Source organism: Odocoileus virginianus, chromosome 17 (assembly GCF_023699985.2).
Source record: "Odocoileus virginianus isolate 20LAN1187 ecotype Illinois chromosome 17, Ovbor_1.2, whole genome shotgun sequence".
Classification (NCBI taxonomy): domain Eukaryota; kingdom Metazoa; phylum Chordata; class Mammalia; order Artiodactyla; family Cervidae; genus Odocoileus; species Odocoileus virginianus.
Genome location: NC_069690.1, coordinates 23,889,652 through 23,910,437, shown reverse-complemented (window position 1 = coordinate 23,910,437; position 20,786 = coordinate 23,889,652). Strand labels below are relative to the sequence as shown.

The window sequence follows — 20,786 nt, the reverse complement described above, 5'->3', positions numbered from 1 at the left end:
CTCCAGACAGGTGCATTCTGTCAGAAAGAGAGTGAAATCATATCCCCTGCATTTCAGGGGGATTCTTAACAGGTCCAGGGAAACGGCCAAATACTGATGGGATTACGATTTTAGATGCGGCTCACATTGCAGCGATTCTTACTGTGAGATAAAGGAAGCTACCTGAACTAAGTTATATAATTTTTTGTTGTTGTTGTTGTTAACCTCATCACCATTTATTGAGTTGTGAACTGTTGCCATGCTGCTGAAATCTGAGACTCACTCATCCTGATCCTCCTCTTGGCTTCCCCCTGAAAAGGAGTCTCCGTGTGCAGGATTCTTACCCACCAAACACCGGTGTAAAAGGAAGACATGGTGGGTGCGTGGTGGAATCTGAGACTCACTCATCCTGATGCTCCTCTTGGCTTCCCCCTGAAAAGGAAGCCCGGAGCAGGACTACCCCAAACACCAGAGTGTAAAAGGAAGACATGGGGGGCGGGGGATGCAGGGAGATGAGAGATGGGGGAGGGGAGCAGGACCAGTGAGCAACATTAGGCTTCTGGGGACACACACACACTCCCCCGCACACACAAAGACCTGCTCCAACCGGCCGCCATGGGAACATCAGGGAAGGACTAGGCATCCAAGGGCCATTTCAGTCCTTATTGTCATGAAGCGTCTGCTGAGAGGGGCTGGGCCAAGGTCACTGGTCTCTGTCGTCAGGGCACATCAAGCCAAAGTGGCTTTGATGGCGGCCACCAGCTTCAGAAACTTGCTTTCCGTGTCCACGTAGCCATCGCCTCCCTTCTTGGAGTAAATCAGCTTTCCTGCTACCAATGCTTCAAAGAAGCCAGTGACCTGAGGAGTCCCCTGGCCGCAAATGTCCAGGCGGCCAGGGAACTCTTCTCCTAACTTCTTCCTGAACTGAAGATACTTGGGCTCGTAGCCTCAAGCGCCAAAATAAACCACTTGGACAACAGCCGCCATCGTTCTGGACCGCAGGGTCTGCTACAGTGAGGAATCACAATACGAACCCAGGCAAGGAAAAGCGAGGTCTGCCAAGTTATATAATTTTTTTAGATAAAGTTGTTCAGAATCCACAGTGCAAATTGCCTGGTGGCTGAGGACTGGACAACATGGTCCTTATAGATGGAATGGGGTTCAGCAGAGGCAGAAGCCAGGCTGCAGTAGGGTAGAGAGAATGAGAGCTGACACGTGGAAACAAGCCAGATGAGACTTCTCTTTACAGAAGTTCAATTGTGAGAGGGGTGGTGGGGAAAAAGAAGTATACTGGAAAAGGCCAGAGGATCAAAGGAATTCTTAATTTATTTGCATTATTATATACATTTTTCTTTTTCTTCATTTGACTGCACCGGGTCTTCTTTGCAGCATGTGGGATCTAGTTCCCTGACCAGAGATTGAGCCCGGGTCCCCTGCATTGGGAGCTCAATATCTTACCCACTGGACTACCAGGGAAGTCTCTATTATATACATTTTAACTCCATTTATACAAGGTTTAACAATATGCAGGGACTTGCCTGGTGGTCTAGTGGTTAAGACTCCATGCTTCTGTTGCAAGGGGCACAGATTCCATCCTTGGTTGGGGAACAAAGATCCAGTAAGCCATGGGTCTTGGCAAAAAAGAAAAAGAAAATGAAGTCATAGAGTGGGGTCCATTTTTAAAAATGAAAACACACTAATTAATCTCTAAAATGAGTGACTGTGTATCAGCATGATGTATACACAGCAAGTTTTTTCTGGTAGTAGAAAGATGCTCAGGGTCTAAATTTTTTCTCCCTGCCCCCCCTCCCCCCTCCAAAAAAAAGTGCTAACGAAAGATTTAATGTTCATGGTCATTTTTCCTGGGTCACATGAGATTTGGCAGCAACTAAGTTGACCCATTCCATGGTTGAGACCTAGAAAATCACCAGAGAGAGGGAGAAGGTCCCAGAACACCGACCCTGAGACGTCCCTTTGGGGAAGTGGAGCAGTGATCAGCAGGGGACAAAGTGGGGAGCTGGGATTGCTGGTTGGATGGGAAGAGTAGGGGGAGAGGGTGAGGGGGTGCCTTGATCAAGAACAGAGCTGAGAATGTGTGGAAACTGACCTCCAAAGGAAGGGAAGGGAAGAGTACTTGAGACCGCAATTGCAGACAGAAGTCATGGAGCTGCTGTTTCTTGCCCATCCGTTTAATGACAAGGTTCCTTCCCTCTGGATGCCAACTAAGCAGGAGCTGGCAGGGCATCCCCTGACTTTGCTGCCCAAGCTGACTTGGAGTCTGCCCCAAACACAATCACAGATATTCCCAGGCTTGAATTCCATCCAGAGAGACTAGTCATTTGATGCAATTGCCTGTGGTCTGAAAAACAAACTCCCACCCAAACACATTGTACTTGGGGAGACTGCAATCTCGACCATCATGTCTCCCAGGACTCAGGCCCACTCTGACCGCAGGATCTTTCTAAAGGCATGACCGACAGAAGTGCGCACAAGTCCACCATGTAATTTTTGTCTGGCAAGTAACATGCTTCTGTCGTTACATCATTTTCCTTAGCCTGCACCGTGTGTTCAGTCACTCAGTGGTGTCCGACTTTTTGCGACTCCGTGGACTGTAGCCCATCCTCTGTCCATGGAATTTTCCAGGCAAGAATACCGGAGTGGGTTGCCATTTCCTACTCCAGAGGCTCTTCCCGACGCAGGGATCGAATCTGAGTCTATTGCATCTCCTGCATTGGCCAGCAGGTTCTGTACTGCTGAGCCACGGGGAAAGCCCTTCCTTAGGGTAGCGATCCCTTAAAAGAAGAAAGCCTGACCAAGACCCCTTCTTGAAGTCAACCGTGGAAATCACCTTTTAATATTCTCTCCTGTCTGCCATGAGCTTGTGCAGCATTCACACACAATTTCTCAGTTTATCATCAAGACAACACATCGAGGTATGTACTATTATTCCTGCTTCCTGGGCCAGCCTAGAGTTCCTGCTTCCCCCTTTCGCTCTCTCCCACCCCCCACCCCACCCAGTGAAGGGTAACACTGGGCAGCCCAGCCAAGTCACGGCTGAGGGATTGGTTCCCTGTGACAACCCTGACCCCCCCTGGCCTGACACAAAGGAGGCTACCGGAAACTCCTGACCGCTGCCAAGCCGGTAGCCAGAGTGTCCTGGAGAGGAATTCTAAGCTCACAACAGAGCATTTCTCATCTAGTTTTTTTATGGGTTTGGGATTGGGGAGGGGTTGGTGACTGGCCAAAGACGAGTGGCAGAATGATGAAATCATGAGAGACCACAACACTGATTCATGTCATGGTGGGAATGGGGAACAGGCTTTTGTGCCAACCAGAATGTGCCTGGTTACACACGCCAGTTAAAAATAGTGACGGCTCCAGAGCGGGCATGGTGGTCAGAAAGAAATTTTCCTTCGTCTATAATATTCTAATTGTTTTTAAAGAAAACTTATTTCTAGGTGGGAGGGAGGCTCAAGGTGGGGGTAGGGAAGGATATACGTATACGTATAGCTGATTCATGGTGGTATACAGTGGAAACTAACACAATATTGTAGAGCAATTTTGCTCCAACTTAAAAAAAAATGAAAGAAAACTTTTTTATTAAGAAAACTTATTTATGGATTAGAATTATAGGTTCTCTTTAAAATTCAGAAAGGAAGGAGAGGGTGGGATGAATTAAGAGAACAACATGGAAACATATATATTACCATATGTAGAATAGATAGCCAGTGGGAATTTGCTATATGACCCAAGGATCTCAACCCAGTGCTCTGTGACAATCTGGGGGCGGGGGGAGGATGGGGAGGGAGATTCAGGAGGAAGGGGACATGTGAATACTTGTGGCTGATTCATGTTGTGTGTGGTAGAAACCAACACAATATAGTAAAGCAATTATCCTCCAATTAAAATTCAGAAGGAAATGGCATCCACTGTTGCTTTGAGAACCTCAGGTTCTGGGGTGGGGTGGGATGGAGATGGGGGTGGAGGGAGTTTTCTAACTTCTACTCTATCTCAGGCCTGCATTGTTCACACCCATTCAGCTCAGCCAGCCTTTGCCTGCCCACTACACACAGCTCAAGGCTTCACAGTCTATGGGGCACAAGCACAGAGTGTCCTTTGGCAGAAGCTGATGAAATAGAAGCAGCTTGATGAAAGAGGTGATGAGGACCTCCTGCATGGTCCAGGGGGTTAAGGATCCACCTGCCAATGCTGGGGACACTGGTTCGATTGCTGATCTGAGAAGATTCTACACGCCAAAGGGCAACTAAGCCCATGTGCCACAACAACTGAGCCCACGCGCCTAGAGCCCATGCTCTGCAACAAGAGAAACCACCACAGTGAGAAGCAACTAGAGAAAGCCTGTGTAGCAACGAAGATCCAGTGTAGCCAAAATTTTTTTTAAAAAGGCGGTGATGAATCTCAAATTGCCTACATCTGTGGTTGGATGAGCACAGATTGGGGCTACAGACAGATAAGCAGCCAACCAGACCCAGAGACAGAGCAAGTAGGTCCTGTATCAGTGATGATGTCAGAGTTAGCTTTGAAGAACTGATGGGATTTTGATAAGGTAAGGAAGGGGTGGTGCAGGGGTGTGCCGGTCTGGAAAGAGGAAACATCTTAGAAGACAATTAGGATGTAGATTTTAAAAAGCTCAAAGTCATTTCCAATTCCACCACCATGGCCACCATCACCGATCCCTGTCCCCAGGAGTCTTATCTTTGCACTCTTTTTGACATCTCACCACCCGCTCTGTTCTGGGGGATCTCAGCAGGAGACAACTTGTGTGAAATTCTCAGGGTTTTTCCCCATTATTTTTGTTATGTGTAAAACTGCCTGGAGACAGACACCAGTGGGAGGCAAAGGTCAGAGGAATTAAACAATTTTCCCAGGTGAGGAGGAAGAGAATTGGGACATTAACCTGGGTCTCCCCCATCCCCTCCAGCTGTCAAATAAGGTGGCCGGAGTCTGACTATGTTCACAGACCCCTGAGTGAGATCAGCCTGGTTCAAATCCCAGTTCTGATATTCACTGTGTGACCTTCTTTTTTTTTCCCCCACTGTGTGACCATAAGCAAAGTACTTAACCTCTCTGTGCCCCCATTTCCACAGATGTAAATGAGGCTAAAATACATCCATCAGAGCTGTTGGGCAGATTAAAAAAGATCTTGCCTATAAAATGCTTCATATAATGCCTGTGTTGTAGACACGCGTTCTGCAAAACAAACTCACTCAGAAGGACAATGCAGATAGTAGAGTGCAGTTTATTACACCGGTGGGCCCAAGGCAGAGTCTCCTCTTAGCCAAGGACCCCGACCAGTTTTTGTGAAAACCTTATAAACCCTAAGTGTACTTGCTCAAACACACCTCCCCAAATTCCTTGAAACTAGTCTGGACAAGGTAAAAGAGAGATACGATCAAAGTTAACCCATGATTCATGTGTCACAAGACTAGATAAACAGCGGATATATATCAACAGGCCTGTGGTCATATCCCAATAAACATAATGGAATTTACCACTTTGTTCTGTTACAGAGATAATTAGCATATTCTTTCAGGCAACAGAGTGTCCAAGTACAAGTCCTGAGGCTCGTTTATCCGGGGGTCTGGTTTTCCATTGGTTTGCCATTTCTATAGACACCAGGCACAAAGCTCAGAGTCCACTGGGAGGGTGACCATGCGTGTAGCCTAATGCTCACAGCCTGGCCTAAGACGGAGTCCAGCCCTGTCTGTTTCCTCCTTCACCTGCAGCAGAGGAAATGTATAAGTAGTAATTTTTGCTGTTACCTCCTATCACTGATCATTACTGTTACCATCCGCTGTCTCTCATGAGTTTCCCTGGTAGCTCAGCTGGTAAAGAATCCACCTGCAATGCAGGAGACCTGGGTTTGAGCCCTGGGTCAGAAAGACCCTTAGAGAAGGGACTGGTGACCCACTCCAGTATTCTCGCCTGGAGAATCCCACGGACAGAGGGCTACATTCCACGGGGTTGCAAAGAGTCAGACAAGACTTAGTGACTGAGCATGCAGGCACGTCTCTCACTCAGTATCTGAATTTTAGAGTCTGCCAGTTGGCTGGAGACCATGTCTGAACCTTTTCCTTAATTCTATTCTCCTCCTTAGAAAAGCTGCTCTCACTCCATTTGCAGGCATCACAAGAATTCTCTCATAGCCTTGTGCCACTGCTCAATGCCCTGGAATCCTTCTGTTAGCTCAGCTGTCACCGGGGTCTGGGAAAGCTTTGAGGACCCTCAGTTGTAGGGGTGGGGGCGTGCAGATACACATTAGAGAGAGTCTGTCGAGCAGGCGGAGGCGGGGACTATGTAAGCAGCTTTCATACCCTGTTACCCCTTCTCTTCCGGTGTGTAGCACAAAGTGCTCCAGACAAAGAGCCTATCTGCACCTTGGCTTAGGTGGGCTTTCTCGAGAGCTCACCCACCTGATACATGAGAGCAGCATGCTCACTGCATCCTAGACCCTTGCTGCCCCACTCCTGGGGCGAGGTATCCTCCATCCCTGACAGGTTCATCCAGGGACAGGGTGGTGACTAGGAGGAAGCTTGGGGCCTCCCAGGACTTCCACCCACAAATCCCAGCTCTCCTCCTGTAATAACCCAGTCTCGTCTTTCTGCCATGAGCACCAAGAGTTGGTCCCCACACTTGTGGACTCTTGAGTGATACTCATCTGCCCCATCCTCCTATTGTTCCGGTGGGAAAGTTCCTGGCATTCAGAACCAGCCCTTTCCTCCGACACCAACTGGTTTCCATGTTAGAATCACCTGGGACCTTTCAAAATCTCCAAAGTCCCAGCCACTTGCCGGACCAGGGAAATCCCGCTTTCTGGGGTTGGGCAGGCATCCGTGGCTTTTGGTTAGTTTCCCAAGCGGATTCCAAGTGTGGGCAAGTTTGGAATCCATCATCCTTGCTGCCCCAAGAATCCCAACAAATGGCCACACGTCAGGCTAAGTGCCTGAGTGTGGCGTACCCATCACGCCTCAGTGGTCCGTTTTCAATTTCTGACTTGACCATCAGGAGGGACTTACTCATGTAATAGTGGAAGACTGTCACATATTGATCAAGTATAGTAAGGTTATGTAGATGGCGTGCTTACTAAAGTTTGAATAAATTAACATGCGTAGACAAATGTGCAAAGCCACAATCATTGCAATAACACATCAGTGTCTTAGTTGTGTTTATGAATAATAAAGGTAAATATTGAAGCTAATTAAAGACAGGCTTTTTTTTTTTTTACAAATAAGACTCTGGGAAATAGAAATACACATTAAATCCCCTTAAAAATATCAACATAAAGTATGTAATATCCAAACATTTCTGATGGAATTGCAATTATCTGCAAATTCTTCAATTTCTACTGAGCGATTAGATACACTGTTCTGTCATTTTTGTCTAATTAATTACATCCTGCTCTGTGAAAAGAACACAAACAACTGTTCATTTGATCCAATTATGCATATATAATTTTAGACACGTGTTGCCTTTAGCAGAACTTGATTTCTTTGAATCTCAAATTTTGGGGTCAATTCGTCCAGTCATTTTCAACAGTCTAGGTGCCAGACTCCTTTCAAGTCCATGTACTCAAATGAAAGCAATTTTTCACACAGCTTCTGGGAGCACCTGGACTCCCCAAGTTCTCCAGGTCCCCTGTAGAGTCCAGAGGAAGGCGGGGAGTGGGGGGTGGCAGGGGGAAATGAGGAAACAAGCCCAGAGGCTAAAGTGACTCTTGCTGTCAGTTAGGTCCACTACCAAGATTCAACTTCCTGTCTCCCGACCTTCTGGCCATTCTAGGAGAGACAAGCGCTGGGCCTCTTGGCCTGGGTTCAAAGCCTGATTCTGCTTCCTGTTGGCTGGCAATGTGTGCAAGTTACATCAGCCCTCAGCGCAGCAGTTTCTGTGTCTGAAGACTTCCCCATTAGCCTGCCCCCTGTTAGCATTACAGCTGTGTTTGCTATAATTATTTACAAGTGAGGACAGAGGCAAACAGGGGAACAGGTGAGTGCCCTAGGTCACCAAGCTGCTACGGGATGTGGCTCCAAAGCCTGCAGTTCTCACCCTGCATCCCCAATTCCTCCTGCCCCTGACCGGGACCAGAGTAGAATACAGGAAGTCAAGAGCTGTTCTCAAGGAGGAGCTGACTTCAAGTTCATGTTCAACACAGCCAACCAGCTGTTTCCTACAGAGGAAGGATTAGTGAGAGGACCAGGAGGGACAAGGAGGTCAGTGTTTTGTGGAAGAGGATGGAGTGGCCCGGATGCAGTGAGGCCAGCCTGGGGGAGGGGAGGGGCTGCTGCCCAGGGAGGCCTGGCCTCTGGCTCCCACCCAAGGGGTCGCAGAAACAGCCAGTGGCAGCAGCACAGGCTGAGGGAGGAGGCAGGGACCGGGCTTCCTGGATGTCCAGTCACAGGTATTGTGCAGCAGCCCTGGACTGAGGAATCTGAAAACCCCTCCCTTCCTAGGCTGTGGGCCCTGTTGCCGGAACACTTTCAGTTTTGTTTCTCTGCCTGCAAGAACTGAAACTTAAAACAGAAAGACTCCGGAGATCCAAACATGGAGGGAGCCTACCAGGTGTGCAGGAACTGGTAAGAAGTCGCTTTCCCTGGTGGCCGACCTGAGGCTGGCTGGTGAGAGGGGCAGACAGGATAAGTTTGTTTCTAAAGTGAAGAGAAAAGGGCCCATGTGCCCAGCTGGCCAGGGTGGGCCCCTGCGGTAGGAAGATGTAAACTCAGGAGATATCAGTGAGAGATGCTCAGGGTTGGCAGACATCCCTGAACCCCGCCCCACCCCCATCTCCAGCTATTGAAGACTTTCTGGGACAGTTCTACAACTAGCCAGCCAGGCTAACCATCCCTGCTGGGCTACTCCTATTTTTCAGACCGGGGGTCCTAATTTCTATGCTCTTCATACCAGTCTTTGAAAGAAAGAGGCTCAGGCAGATGGTCTGGGGCCATTCCCACCCCCACCTTTAGAGGGAGCTGTGGAGCAGGGTGAGGGGATAGAGCAGAGGTCCCAGCCCACACCTCTAAATCATGGGGACCCAACCCCTTGAGGCACCTCACTCTCGAAGCTCCCTACCTGTGACAGGAACCAGGGGGATCCCTCCCCAAGAACCTTCTCCCGCCAGACCTTCCTGGCTGTCTGGTGTTTGCACCAGCTCAGGAAAAAAGCTGAGGCGCCAGGCCGGGCAGAGGGGTAGGAATAGAGGAAGGGGGACTTTCCTGGTGGTCCAGTGATTAAGAGTCTATGCTTCCCAAAGTAGAAAAGCTTTGTACATATATATGACTAATATAATATATATTATATATTATTCATATAATTATATTATTATATATTTATAAATATATATATTTTATATTTATTATATAAAATTATGTATAATTTATATGCATAATATATGTATTAGTATAGTATATATATGTATATATAGTATATAGTGTATATATGTATTAGAAAACTTAAGAGTTTTTGCCTAACTAAAATATGACATTTTGATTCCACTTGCTTGACTTAGTATAAGTAGAATGCTAGATTTCTAATTTTAAAAAATAGATATGAAACAAGCAACAAAGGTTTACTGTATAGCACAGGGAACTATAGTCAATATCTTGTAATAACCTATAATGGAAAATAATCTGAAAAATAATATATATATTGGGTTTCCCTGGTGTCTCAGACACTAAAGAATCTGCCTGGCAATGCAGAAGACACAGATTCGATCCCTGAGTCGGGAAGATCCCCTGGAGAAGGGAATGGCAACCCACTCCAATACTCTTGCCTGAGAAATCCCATGGGTAGAGGAGCCTGGCGGGGCTACCATCTATGGGGTCGCAAAGAGTCACAGCGGGGCAACTAAACCTCAGTCTTCCACATTGCAGGCAGATTCTTTACTATCTGAGCCACCAGGGAAGCCCAGGTTAGAAGTCAAAGACACAGTCAGATGCTTTTGAGACAAAGGATCATAAATCAAAATGACATACTGGTATTTTGCATAAAGTTCAGCAAGCATACCTACCTATAGAACAGGTGAGCACATACAAACAGTACTGGGTGAGCAGTGAGGCACTGCGACTGAGCACAGATCTAAGAGAGAACACTATTCTTTAAAGTTATATTTCTGGCATCAGAAGAAAGAAAAAAAGAAACGGTTGAGCAGGCTCTTCCATCTATGAGGCACTCTGGTTAATGTGTAGTACAGATGCACATGAGGGAGGGAGGAGGCCCAAACACACACAGAGAGTTTTATCTTTAATTTGTTCTTGTCCTGCCTTAAAATATAAATTTTATTTCATCAGTCACAATCAAGACAATGAAACTATTCATTACCTCCCAAAGTTTTTCTTGTTCCTTTGTAATCGCTCCCTCCTGCTCCTTCTCGCTCACCGTGCTCACCCTGGGCAACGTAAGAGCTTTGCAGAGCATCCTTACCATTATGTCATGATTCAGCATTGTTCTGATTTGAGATCAACATGGGGAAGGCGAGGCAGGTGGTCTCGTCATCATATTTTCAGTGCTTGAGGCCTTGGAAGAACTTCATCCAGGAGCTCCGGGTATAAAATATGGCTCCATCTTTATACCATGAAATAAACCTGCTTTTCCTCCCTCTTAATCCTGCAGCAAAAGAAGGGTGGCCTCCAACCTCCTGGCCCTCCATGAGGCCCACTGCCTGGTATTTCTGGTCCTCTGCCCAGAGTGCAAGGAACACGTCCTATGGGATAAGATGGAAGAACACCGCCAGGGCGGGCACCAGCAGGTGGGGAGGCAGACTGGGGGACGGAGGTGGAGGGACAGGGTCCTCTCTGCAGCCCATCTCATGACTGCAAGCCACTCAGCCCCCGCGCCCAGCCCCCTGTGCAAAGTGGAAAGGATAGATAATCCTGCCTTTCCTGTACTGCCACCTGGGCTTCCCTGGTGGCTCAGACGGGTAAAGAATCTGCCTGCAATGCAGGAGACCTGGGTTCCATCCCTGAGTTGGGAAGATTCAAGGGAATGACAACTCACTCCAGTATTCTGGCCTGGAGAATGCCATGAACAGAGGAGCCTGGAGGACTGCAGTCCATGGGATCGCAAAGAGTCAGACATGACTGGGCCACTAACACTTGTTTCCTGTACTGCATCGAGTCGACCCCGGTTTCCCATTCCCAATTTTTCCCTACAGGCGTATGAGGTTGGCCAAGACTAGGGGTCCCTGTTTTGGGAAAAGTAAAATGTTCTTTTGAGATGTGTCAAGAGGAGAAACAAGAAAGTGGAGCTTGGAAGGCAGTCATGGCCAAGGTTGGTCAAAGGCTGACCTTTCTCTCTAGCTGTTTCTGGAGCTCCTCAAGCTCAGGCATCCATCTCGGCTCATCTCCCACAAATGCATCCCTGAGCTCAGGGCTGGTGCTGCAGGCAGAGGAGGGTGACTGACTTGCCCCCAGGTGCTCACAGACCCACCCCGGACACATGGAGCCAGGGAGGGACTCGAGCACCTCCCTCCGCATTTAGGTGGGATGCGCCACATGTCAGCAGAGCATGCCAAAGGACTTGCTGGAGAGTCATAAGGTGAGGGGCAGGTGTGATTTCTTCTGCCAAGCCCAGGAGGAGGGGAGGGGGCCGGTCATAAATCTCTCCCCTCCTGCCCCCAGCTCTCTCTTCTCTCCCAAGCAGGCCTGGAACTAGCTTATCACAGCAACACAGGGCTTCTTGCCCCCAGACACTGGTCAGAAGGGACTGCCAGGGTCCAAGACAGCTCATGTTCCCCTTGCAAGGAGAAGCCCCTCTCCCACAACCCTCTCCCACCCCCCACCCTCCAGTCTTTCCCACCTGCTTTCTCTTACTGGCTTCAGGCCCCCGCCCACCCCCCCACCCAGGGCGACTGCAGTCACTGCAGGCCAGTGACCATGCCCGTCCCACCGGCCTCCCCGTAGTGTCAGGAGCTCCAGGTTGAGTGTCAGTTCTGCCACCTGGCCATGAGCCTGAACAAGGTGGACCTCCACGAGCACCACTGTGGCCAGCAGATGGAGGTCTGCCCAGACTGCGGCCAGCATGTCATGCTCCGCGTGCTGGCCCAGCACAGAGAAGACTGTCAGCGTGAGCAGCCTCGGCTCCAGAAAGGTGAGGATCGTGAGCTCTCAGCGGGATGGGTGACGAGGATGATGACAGATGCGCATGTTTCTAAGTCATCTGGCTAGTCTAGTTCCAGAGTGGCCTTCTTGTGTGTCTGCTGTGTCTTGAAATGACTGGTCCAGAGAAAAGCAAATATCGTAGATTAATGCATAAATATGGAATCTAAGAAAATAGTACTGATGAACCTATTTACAGAGAGAAAAGGGAGACTCCGGCATAGAGAATGGACTGGTGGACACAGCAGGGGAAGGAGAGCGTAGGACAAACTGAGACAGTAGCATTAACATATATACACTGTGTGCATGTGTGCTAAGCCACTTCAGTCGTGTCTGACTCTTTGCAACCCCATGGACTGTAGCTCACCAGGCTCCTCTGTCCATGAGATTCTCCAGGCAAGAATACTGGAGTAGGTTGCCATAACCTCCATTCTAGGGGATCTTCCTGACCCAGGAATCAAACCCACATCTCTTACGTCTCCTGCCTTGGCAGGCAGGTTCTTTACCACTAGCGCCACCTGAGAAGCCCCATACATACACTGCCAAGTGTAAAATAGATAACTATAAGGAAGCTGCTGTATTATGCAGGGAGCCTAGCCCGGTGCTCTGTGACAACCTAGAGGGGTGGAAAGGGGTGGGGAGGGAGGTTCAAGACGGAGGGGATGAACATATAATTATGACTGATTTGAGTTGCTGTATGGCAAAGACCAACACAATATTGTAAAGCAATTTTCCTCCAATAAAAAGAAACTTTTCAAATTTATAAAAATAAATGACTGATCCAGGGAGCCAAGAAGTCAGGGGTTGGGGAGCTAGGAACTACGCAGATGAGTACAGAGGCAATGGGGCCCTGCCACATGGGAGGCTGCCTTTGAACTCCTCCAGCATGACTGCAGCCTGGCAGAGACCCACCTGAATCCTTGTAGAGACGAGAAACCTATGCAGAGTGAAACAGGGGCTTGCTGGAGGCAGAAACCAGATAGGATACCCAAGTTCCCTGACACAAAATCAGGAACTTTCCCACCATCAGCCCCAGACAGAAAGGATCCAGTTGTCACTCCTGACCTTTGGGCCTATGTGTTGGCCACCTGGTGCCCCAGCGTGCTCTCTTTACCCAGTTACCTCTTCATGAAGTGTGTTTACAGAGAACACGAGCCAAACCCATCTTCTCACTGGTTGTTTTAGTAACAACAGTAGCATGGGGACAGAGCCAAAAATCCCTTGGGCGGTAGGTAAGTCTCTCCGGGTAAATGATTTTATCAAAATCGGCAAATGAAAAACTGGGGTGCTTAAGATTCAAGTACATTTCCAGCAGGCCTGGGTTTCAACACAGCCAACAAACAACTCTTCAGCATAACTTCGTCAATACAACACAACTTCAACAAGACTGCACGACTTCAACAAGACTGCACAGCTTCAACAATAGCACAACTTCAACAAGACAATGCAACTTCATCAACACCATACAACTGCATCAACACAACACAAATTCAACAAGACAGCACAACACAACTTCAACACAATCAACAACGATGTGTGCAATTAACTCCTCATTTGATCACAGAGCTTGGAAATGGCTAAACTGAAAGGGCAGTCAGGTTGAAGAGCACTGGCATCTGTGGTAACAGCTCCTTCTGTCTCCTTGGAAACCAGTCCTGCTCCAGGAAAACGTCTCTTCATCAGGACTGTGTGCTGCCCCAAGGGCACTTTTACGATTTAATGGAAATAATGTGGGTGATTCCAGTTGTGGGTGGTCCATGTGACCAAGGACCCTGGCAGTGCAGGACACTCATGGCAGACTCGGGACAAGGCATCCTCAGGACTGCAGGCCACATAGTGGGGCAATTGTGGGGCAGTCGGGCGGGCCATTGTCAAGGGCAATCATTTATGCTGTTGTTTCTGTGCTTTTTCAGGGAAGAGCATTCCAGCTCCTGAAAGCAACATCTCCTGTCATTATTGCAACCAAATGATTCCAGGAAATAAGTATTTCCACCATCTGGTGAGTAGAAATTTGTCATTTTCTAATGATGCCAATAGCCAGTCCATATTCCAAAAAGTATGATATGAACAGTAGATTCTTTTTGAAATTCATTCATTTTATTTATTTACAATAAGTAAATAAGGGTGCACTGGATCTTCATCGTAGCCTTCATCGCAGGTTTCTCATTGCTGTGACATCTCTTGTTGCTGAACATGGGCTCTAGATGTGTGGGCTTCAGTAGCTGTGGCGCCTGGGCTTAGTTGCTCCATGGCATGTGGGGTCTTCCTGGACCAGGGATTGAACCTGTGTCCTCTGCATTGGCAGGTGGATTCTTAACCACTGGACCACCTGGGAAGTCTTGAATGGTAGATTCTGGGTCTAGTTTTACACAGCATGAATATTAAGGGTTCCCATATTTCGTTTTGCTTTGTTCAAAAAAGGACATTGTGAACTGCTTTAGGTTCATTTAGCACACGTAATTGGATTCCAATCATGCCAGCCCTTCAAGGAGCCTCCCTAACCAATCCAGCTATCACTGATCAACTCTGAGGGCCTGGACATTGCAAGTTAGGCCTTAATAGGCTCTGCTTTATTATCCTCTATCCCATGTCCCTGGTGGCTCAGATGGTAAAGAATCCACCTGCAGTGCGGGAGACCTGGGTTCAATCCCAGGGTTGGGAAGATCCCCTGGAGGAGGGCATGGCAACCCACTCCAGTATTTTTGCCTGGAGAATCCCCATGGACAGAGGAGCCTGGCTGCATAGAGTTGCAAAGAGTCAGACACGCCTGAGCAACGAAGCACAGCACAGCACATCCCATGTGGAAGTCTCCTCTATCAGGCTGTGAGTTTCCCCAAAAAAGTCAATAGCTTTCTCCATCTTCCCACAGTGAAGCTGATATCAGGGCTGGGTACCAAAAGCAGGACTCTGAAAGGATATAATGATGTGATGGATTGATTGATTGCTTTTGCCTGGGAATATTCACAGACTCCTCCTTCCATCACTCTAAGCACCTTTTAGTGCATTAGTCAGGCCAAGCTGCTCCTCTCTTCTACAGGATGTAGCATTTTCTTTGGGGGATTCTCCCCAAAGCATCTCTCCAAAGAACTCACATCCTTCTTCATGAATGGCAAACTGTTTGTCCTTTCTTTACCCTTCAATCCAGAGAACAATGCATATCAGAACTAAAGAAATCCTATAGATGATCTAGGTCTTTTTGTTTATTGTGGACCATACATATAAAATTTACTATTGGTGACATTTAGTGCCTTTTAATTGGAATACTTGACTTAAAATCTAAATTACATTCCCTACCCTCCACAGAAACAATATATGGATTTGAAAACATGCTGATTAATTCTCTATTTCCACCTTTTATGTATTAATAAATGCTGTGGAATTTAGTTTCACCTGGTTTTTTAACTACTCCTCTTTAGTCATTATTATTACTGTCATTTTATTCAATTCATGCCTGCTTGGATATACTCATACGTTTCCCTCTCTCTTTGCTGACATTCTTTCTTTTTAAAATATTGTATGGATTTATTTTGGCTGCATTGGGTCTTAGTTGCGGCATGTGGAATCTTTATTGCAATGTGAGGGTTTCTCTCTAGTTGCGGCACGTGGGCTCCAGAGTGTTTGGGCTCAATAGTTGAAGTGCACTGTGGCATGTGGGATCTTAGTTCCCTGATCAGGGATCAAACTCAAGTCCCCTGCATTGCAAGGCAGATTCTTACACTGCACCACCAGGGAAGTCATGGATCCCAAGCTTTCTTGAATCCCAAGCTTTCCTTCTGGGCAAGATTTCTGTCATCCTGAAATACATGTCTAGGTATCTTTAGTTATCTGCATAGTTACTTCCTTTATTCTGCATTCTTGAATGTTAGTTTAATTGGATTTCAAATTCTCCATTAACCTTTATTTTCTCTTAGCATTTTGAAGCATTTCCACCATCTTCCCACCTCTCTGATTGCTGTTGATAAGTCTGCTCTCAGTGTAGCTGCTGGTCCTTCGCCAATGACCTTTTTTTTTGCTGGATTTCAAGATCCCCTTTGCTTTGGATCTTCTGTGGTTTCACTGCAATGTATCCAAGAGAAGATTTATTTTTATTCATCCTGCTTAGGACAATAGGCTCAGATGTGTTTGTTTGTTTGTTCTCCTCTCTCTCTTCTTCAGAATTTATCACCTCATGAGCAATATCTAGTCCAAGGTAGACAAGCTTTCTTGTCATTTTTTTGTGACCCCATAGACACACTGGAGTGGGTAGCCATTCCCTTCTCCAGGGGATCTTCCCGACCCAGGGATCGAACTCAGGTCTCCCACATTGCAGGCAAATTCTTTACCAGCTGAGACACAAGGGAAGCCCAAAAATACTGGCACGGGTAACCTATCCCTTCTCCAGCGGATCTTTCCAACCCAGGAATGGAACATGGGTCTCCTGCATTGCAGGCGGATACCAGCTGAGCTACCAGGGAAGCCCCTTAGGGCAATAGGCTCATATGTGTTTGCTTTTTTTTCCTCTCTCTCTCTTCTTCAGAATGTATCACCTCATGCTCAATTTCTAGTCCAAGGTAGATGAGATTTCTTGTCATTTCCCTTTTCCAGTTAGTCAATTTTTGTCTCTTGGCCACCATAGTTCAGACTTCAACATTCCCAGCTTCGTGCAGGGAAGGGGGACTCTTCCAATTTCACACATCATGTGGATGGGACTTTTCTCTCATCCAAGCTCTTAGTCATGAGATTGACCCTGCAATCTCCTCCTAAAGGGTTACCTCATGTGCTTAACAGGTAGGTCTTCTTTCCTGGAACATGAGTTTGCTTGCTTCCTTGCAAAGTCAGCTCAATGAATGTTTGTCATATTATATCCAGCATTTCTAAAGTATTTGGAGTGGGAAATTTTCAGGTTAGCTCACCTACTGTATTGTCCACCATTAAAACTGAGGTCATTTTAAAATTTGATGCTTGACTCACCCTTGCAGGATAGATGCCGTCGAGTCTCAGGTGCTGTGACACATTTTCCAGCAGGAAAACCAGAAACTCCTCCTTCATCCCCTCCAAGTCGGGCTGCTGAAGACCAGACTTCCAAGGCAGAGAAAGATGTCCGTCCAAAGCTGAAAAATAGACACAGTGCTCCCTTTCTTTCTGAAAAGTCAACAAGGCAAGCGCCACGAAGCACAAACAAAACCACGAATCTGTCTTTGACGTCCAATGGCAAGCTCAGAGCCTCCTCTCCTGTAGAAGATGAGACAGCCTATGACATTCTGAGGAGATGTTCTCAGTGTGGTATCCTACTTCCCCTGCCGACCCTAAACCACCACCAGGTACTCAGCCTCTGTTCCCTCCATACCCAGCTGTGAGCCATCAGGACAGTGTTTAAAGAAATGCACGTCCTGCGAGCTGTCCTCAGACAACACTATCTCCCCTTTCTCTGTGTGTCCAGATCCACTCTCAGCACTTATCACCTGTTTATATATGTTCATCACCTCCCATTTCTGATGGCAGAGCCAACCTCTCATCTCTATCTCCAGTGCCCAGCCGAGTTACTGACCACAGCAAATGCCCCCAAACCATGGAGCAAACAAATGAATAGAGGGCATCCAGTCTAGCCCTCTCATGGCGTAGATAAGGCAACTGCAGTCCAGAGATCAGAGCCTTGGTCAAGATCCTAAGTCAGTTGGTATCTTGCCTCCGATAGATTAAGGTTTACCTCCAGTAGCTCAGGATTTGCAGCCTCAATAACCTGATTTTTCACATCCTAGATTACTTTCCAATAAAGAAGAATTAGCATTAGAGGTAGTTAACCATTATGCACTAGTTATAATGCAAAGCAGGGCTTCCCTGGTGGCTCAGCTGGTAAAGAACCTGACTGACAACGCAGGAGATGCAAGAGACGTGGGTTTGATCCCTGGGTTGGGAAGATCCCCTGGAGAAAGAAATGGCAACCCGCTCCAGTATTCTTGCCTGGAGAATCCCATGGACCGGGGAGCCTGGTGGGCTACAGTCCACGGGGTGGCAAAGCTCTTTAAAAATGGTTAATCATTATGAACATCAGGAAGGTATTTTACCCCTACCTTATAGATAAGGAAACTAAACAGAAAGGTCGAGTGGCTTCCCCAGGATTTCACAATTAGAGAGTCGCAGAATCCAGCCAGCTATACATGTGGATATAGTTCCAAAGCTTATGCTCTCAAGCCCCAAAAAGGATGTCTCACTTTAAAATATTTTCATTATTTGATGTTTTTCAGAATACAAAAGTTGTTGTTGTTGTTCAGTAGCTAACTCACATCCATCTCATTGCAACCCCATGCGAGGCTTCCCTGTCCTTCACCATCTCCCAGAGTTTGCTAGTACTAGATACTAGATTTTGTTGTAACCATTTGACATGATACCATACAAACAAACATAAAGATAAAACTAATCCTCCCCCACACCCACCCCACCTCCCAAGTCCCATGCCATGAAGTACTAGTTTCAGGTGGGTGTCCTTCCAAAACTTCACCTCTGTTCACAAAACCCTGACAAGCCTCCATGGGGTTTGAATTGCTTTTCTTCCCCCATATATCATCTTCCCAGACTCATGACTCCACCGTTTGCCTTTTTTGCTGAATATATGATGCACACGCCTTACAAAGAAGTAGACCTAAATCTTGTTCTTTCTAACTTCTTTAAGCATCTCTATATGGACACAAGCACACAATTTTACCAAGCTGAGTGAATTTCATACTTGCTGAGGGTGCTATTAGTGCCATATTCCCTTGTCTCCTACAATTGAAATTTTCTTCCATACTTCCTTCCATCCTTAATGATGGGCATGCTGAATTTAGCAAAGAAAAAAATCATTACTTGGGACAAAAATAACTATAAAATAATTTCATGGGACATACTCATATTAAGGAAAATTCTTTGTCTCTCTGAAATTAAAATCTAACTGGACAGCCTGTATTTTATCTGGCAACTCTATTATATAACAGCATACACACACACACACACACACACACACACATTTGGAGTCCAATTGTACACACTGCTTGTATAGGATTCATCAATAACCAATAATAAGAAGGGCAACCCTCCAAGTCAAATAATGTTGCCCCTCCCTTTTCTTTTTTAATGTTGTAAGCGTCCATGAGGACTCCCTAGAGGCTCAGACCATGGACTCTTATGTGTGTGACTGATAGTTGCTCAGTCGCGTCTGACTCTGCGACCCCATGGATCGTAGCCTGCCAGGTTCCTCTGTCCATGAATATTCTCCAGGCAAGAACACTGGAGTGGGTTGCCATTCCCTTCTCCAGGGGATCTTCCCAATCCAGGGAATGAACTCAGTCTCCCGCATTACAGGCGGATTCTTTACCATCTGAGCCCCCAGGGAAGCCATAGCGTGGGTATCCTCTCATCTGTTCGTCCACCCTCCTGATGATGACAGGCCTCTATTAAACACTGTCCCAAACCTCCCATGGACCCATCCTGGTTCACTGGACTCCCTTTTCTTCTCTTTTTTCTTTTCTTTTTTTACATTTTTATTGGAGTACAGTTGCCTTACAATATTGTGTTAATTTCTGCTGTGCAGCAAAGTGAATCAGTTATGCGTATGCATGTTTCCTCTTTTTTAGGTCCTTTTTCCATATAGGTCATTACAGAGTATTGAGTAGAGTTCTCTGTGCTAAACAGTAGGTTATCATTAGTCGTCTCTTTTATACATTGTTGTTGTTGTTTAGTCCGTAAAAAAAATGTGGAAGTGTGAGTCACTCAGTTGTGTCCAACTCTTTGAGACCCCGTGGACTGTAGCCCACCAGGCTCCTCTGTCCATGGGATTCTCCAGGCAAGAATACTGAAGTGGGTTGCCATCTCTTTCTCCAGAGGATCTACCCCACCCAGGATCAAACCCATGTCTCGTGCATTGCAGGCAGATTCTTTACCCCTGAACCACCTGGGAAGCCCTCTTTTATCCATAGTAGTGTATATATGTCAATCCCAGTCTCTCAATTCATCCTACCCTCCTCTCTCCCACCCCACCCCCACTTGGCATCCATAAATTTGTTCTCTACATCGGGGTCTCTATTTTTGCTTTGCAAATACATTCATGTCTACCTATGACTCTTCTATGACATCTACAGCTCAGAGTCCCTGCTCCAGGAACTGGGGATATGTTTAACCAGCGATATCCCAGGAACTAACACTTTATACACCTTGAACTTTTTAAATATCCATTTCTTTAGGAGAAATGCCAGCGGTTAGCTTCATCAAAAGGAAAACAAGTGAGAAGTTCCAGCTAGCTTTGGGAAAGGTAAAACAGATTTTGAAGATTTTGTTTTTACACTGGTTTTTCTGCTTGCTTTCTGTGCTAGTTTGTACTTGTGAAAAGAGGTTTTATGCACTGGGTTTCCTTCTTGTCGAAGAATGTTTGGATTTTAATCATATTCCTCCTTTTGAACAGAGATGTTGGTTTGCCCAAGAGCTACAGCTAAACCAGGAGGAAAAGAGAATGCCAACTCTTCTGCCTGAGAATTCTGATCAAGCATCTAGGCCTAACCCAGCCTGGACACCTTGGGAAATACAGCTTTATCTCTGAAGAATAAAAAAGATCTTCCTGAAAGCCTGTCCTCCACCTTTCTTTAGATTTTTCTCTGGTTCTCCAGGGCTGGGGGTGGGTGGGGTGGGGAAGCAGCAGCTAGGACGGCATGGGAAGGGGAGCGGCAGAAAATGAGAGAGAAAGGAAGAGAA

At 46.8% G+C, this 20,786-nt stretch overlaps 1 protein-coding gene and 1 pseudogene across 3 annotated transcripts; one reads left to right on the top strand and one right to left on the bottom strand.

Annotated features, from left to right (window-relative positions):
- Positions 1–681: 681 nt before the first annotated feature.
- LOC110130705 (selenoprotein W-like) lies at positions 682–966 on the bottom strand (annotated as a pseudogene).
- A 6,896-nt stretch (positions 967–7,862) lies between these two features.
- Positions 7,863–20,658, top strand: XAF1 (XIAP associated factor 1). Of its 3 annotated transcripts, XM_070478908.1 has the most exons (10): positions 7,863–7,983; positions 8,083–8,207; positions 8,448–8,570; positions 10,603–10,738; positions 11,470–11,526; positions 11,892–12,078; positions 14,000–14,085; positions 17,045–17,386; positions 20,282–20,349; positions 20,500–20,658. In XM_070478908.1, the coding sequence occupies exons 3-9, from the start codon at positions 8,539–8,541 to the stop codon at positions 20,336–20,338; spliced, it is 897 nt and encodes a 298-aa protein (XP_070335009.1). In that variant the 5' UTR covers positions 7,863–7,983; positions 8,083–8,207; positions 8,448–8,538; the 3' UTR covers positions 20,339–20,349; positions 20,500–20,658. The 3 variants fall into 3 exon arrangements, with proteins under 3 accessions (XP_070335009.1, XP_070335008.1, XP_070335010.1); XM_070478907.1 differs by having other exon boundaries at positions 7,863–8,207; XM_070478909.1 differs by lacking the exon at positions 10,603–10,738 and having other exon boundaries at positions 7,865–8,207.
- Positions 20,659–20,786: the final 128 nt, after the last annotated feature.

What these genes read in the sequence shown, in the direction of transcription:
- XAF1 (XM_070478908.1), top strand. Translation starts at nt 8,539, where the DNA reads ATGGAGGGAGCCTACCAGGTGTGCAGGAACTG. An exon ending in TACCAGGTGTGCAGGAACTG is followed by an intron (nt 8,571 to 10,602) that starts GTAAGAAGTCGC and finishes TTAATCCTGCAG; the next exon opens with CAAAAGAAGGGTGGCCTCCA. An exon ending in GCAGCCTCGGCTCCAGAAAG is followed by an intron (nt 12,079 to 13,999) that starts GTGAGGATCGTG and finishes GTGCTTTTTCAG; the next exon opens with GGAAGAGCATTCCAGCTCCT.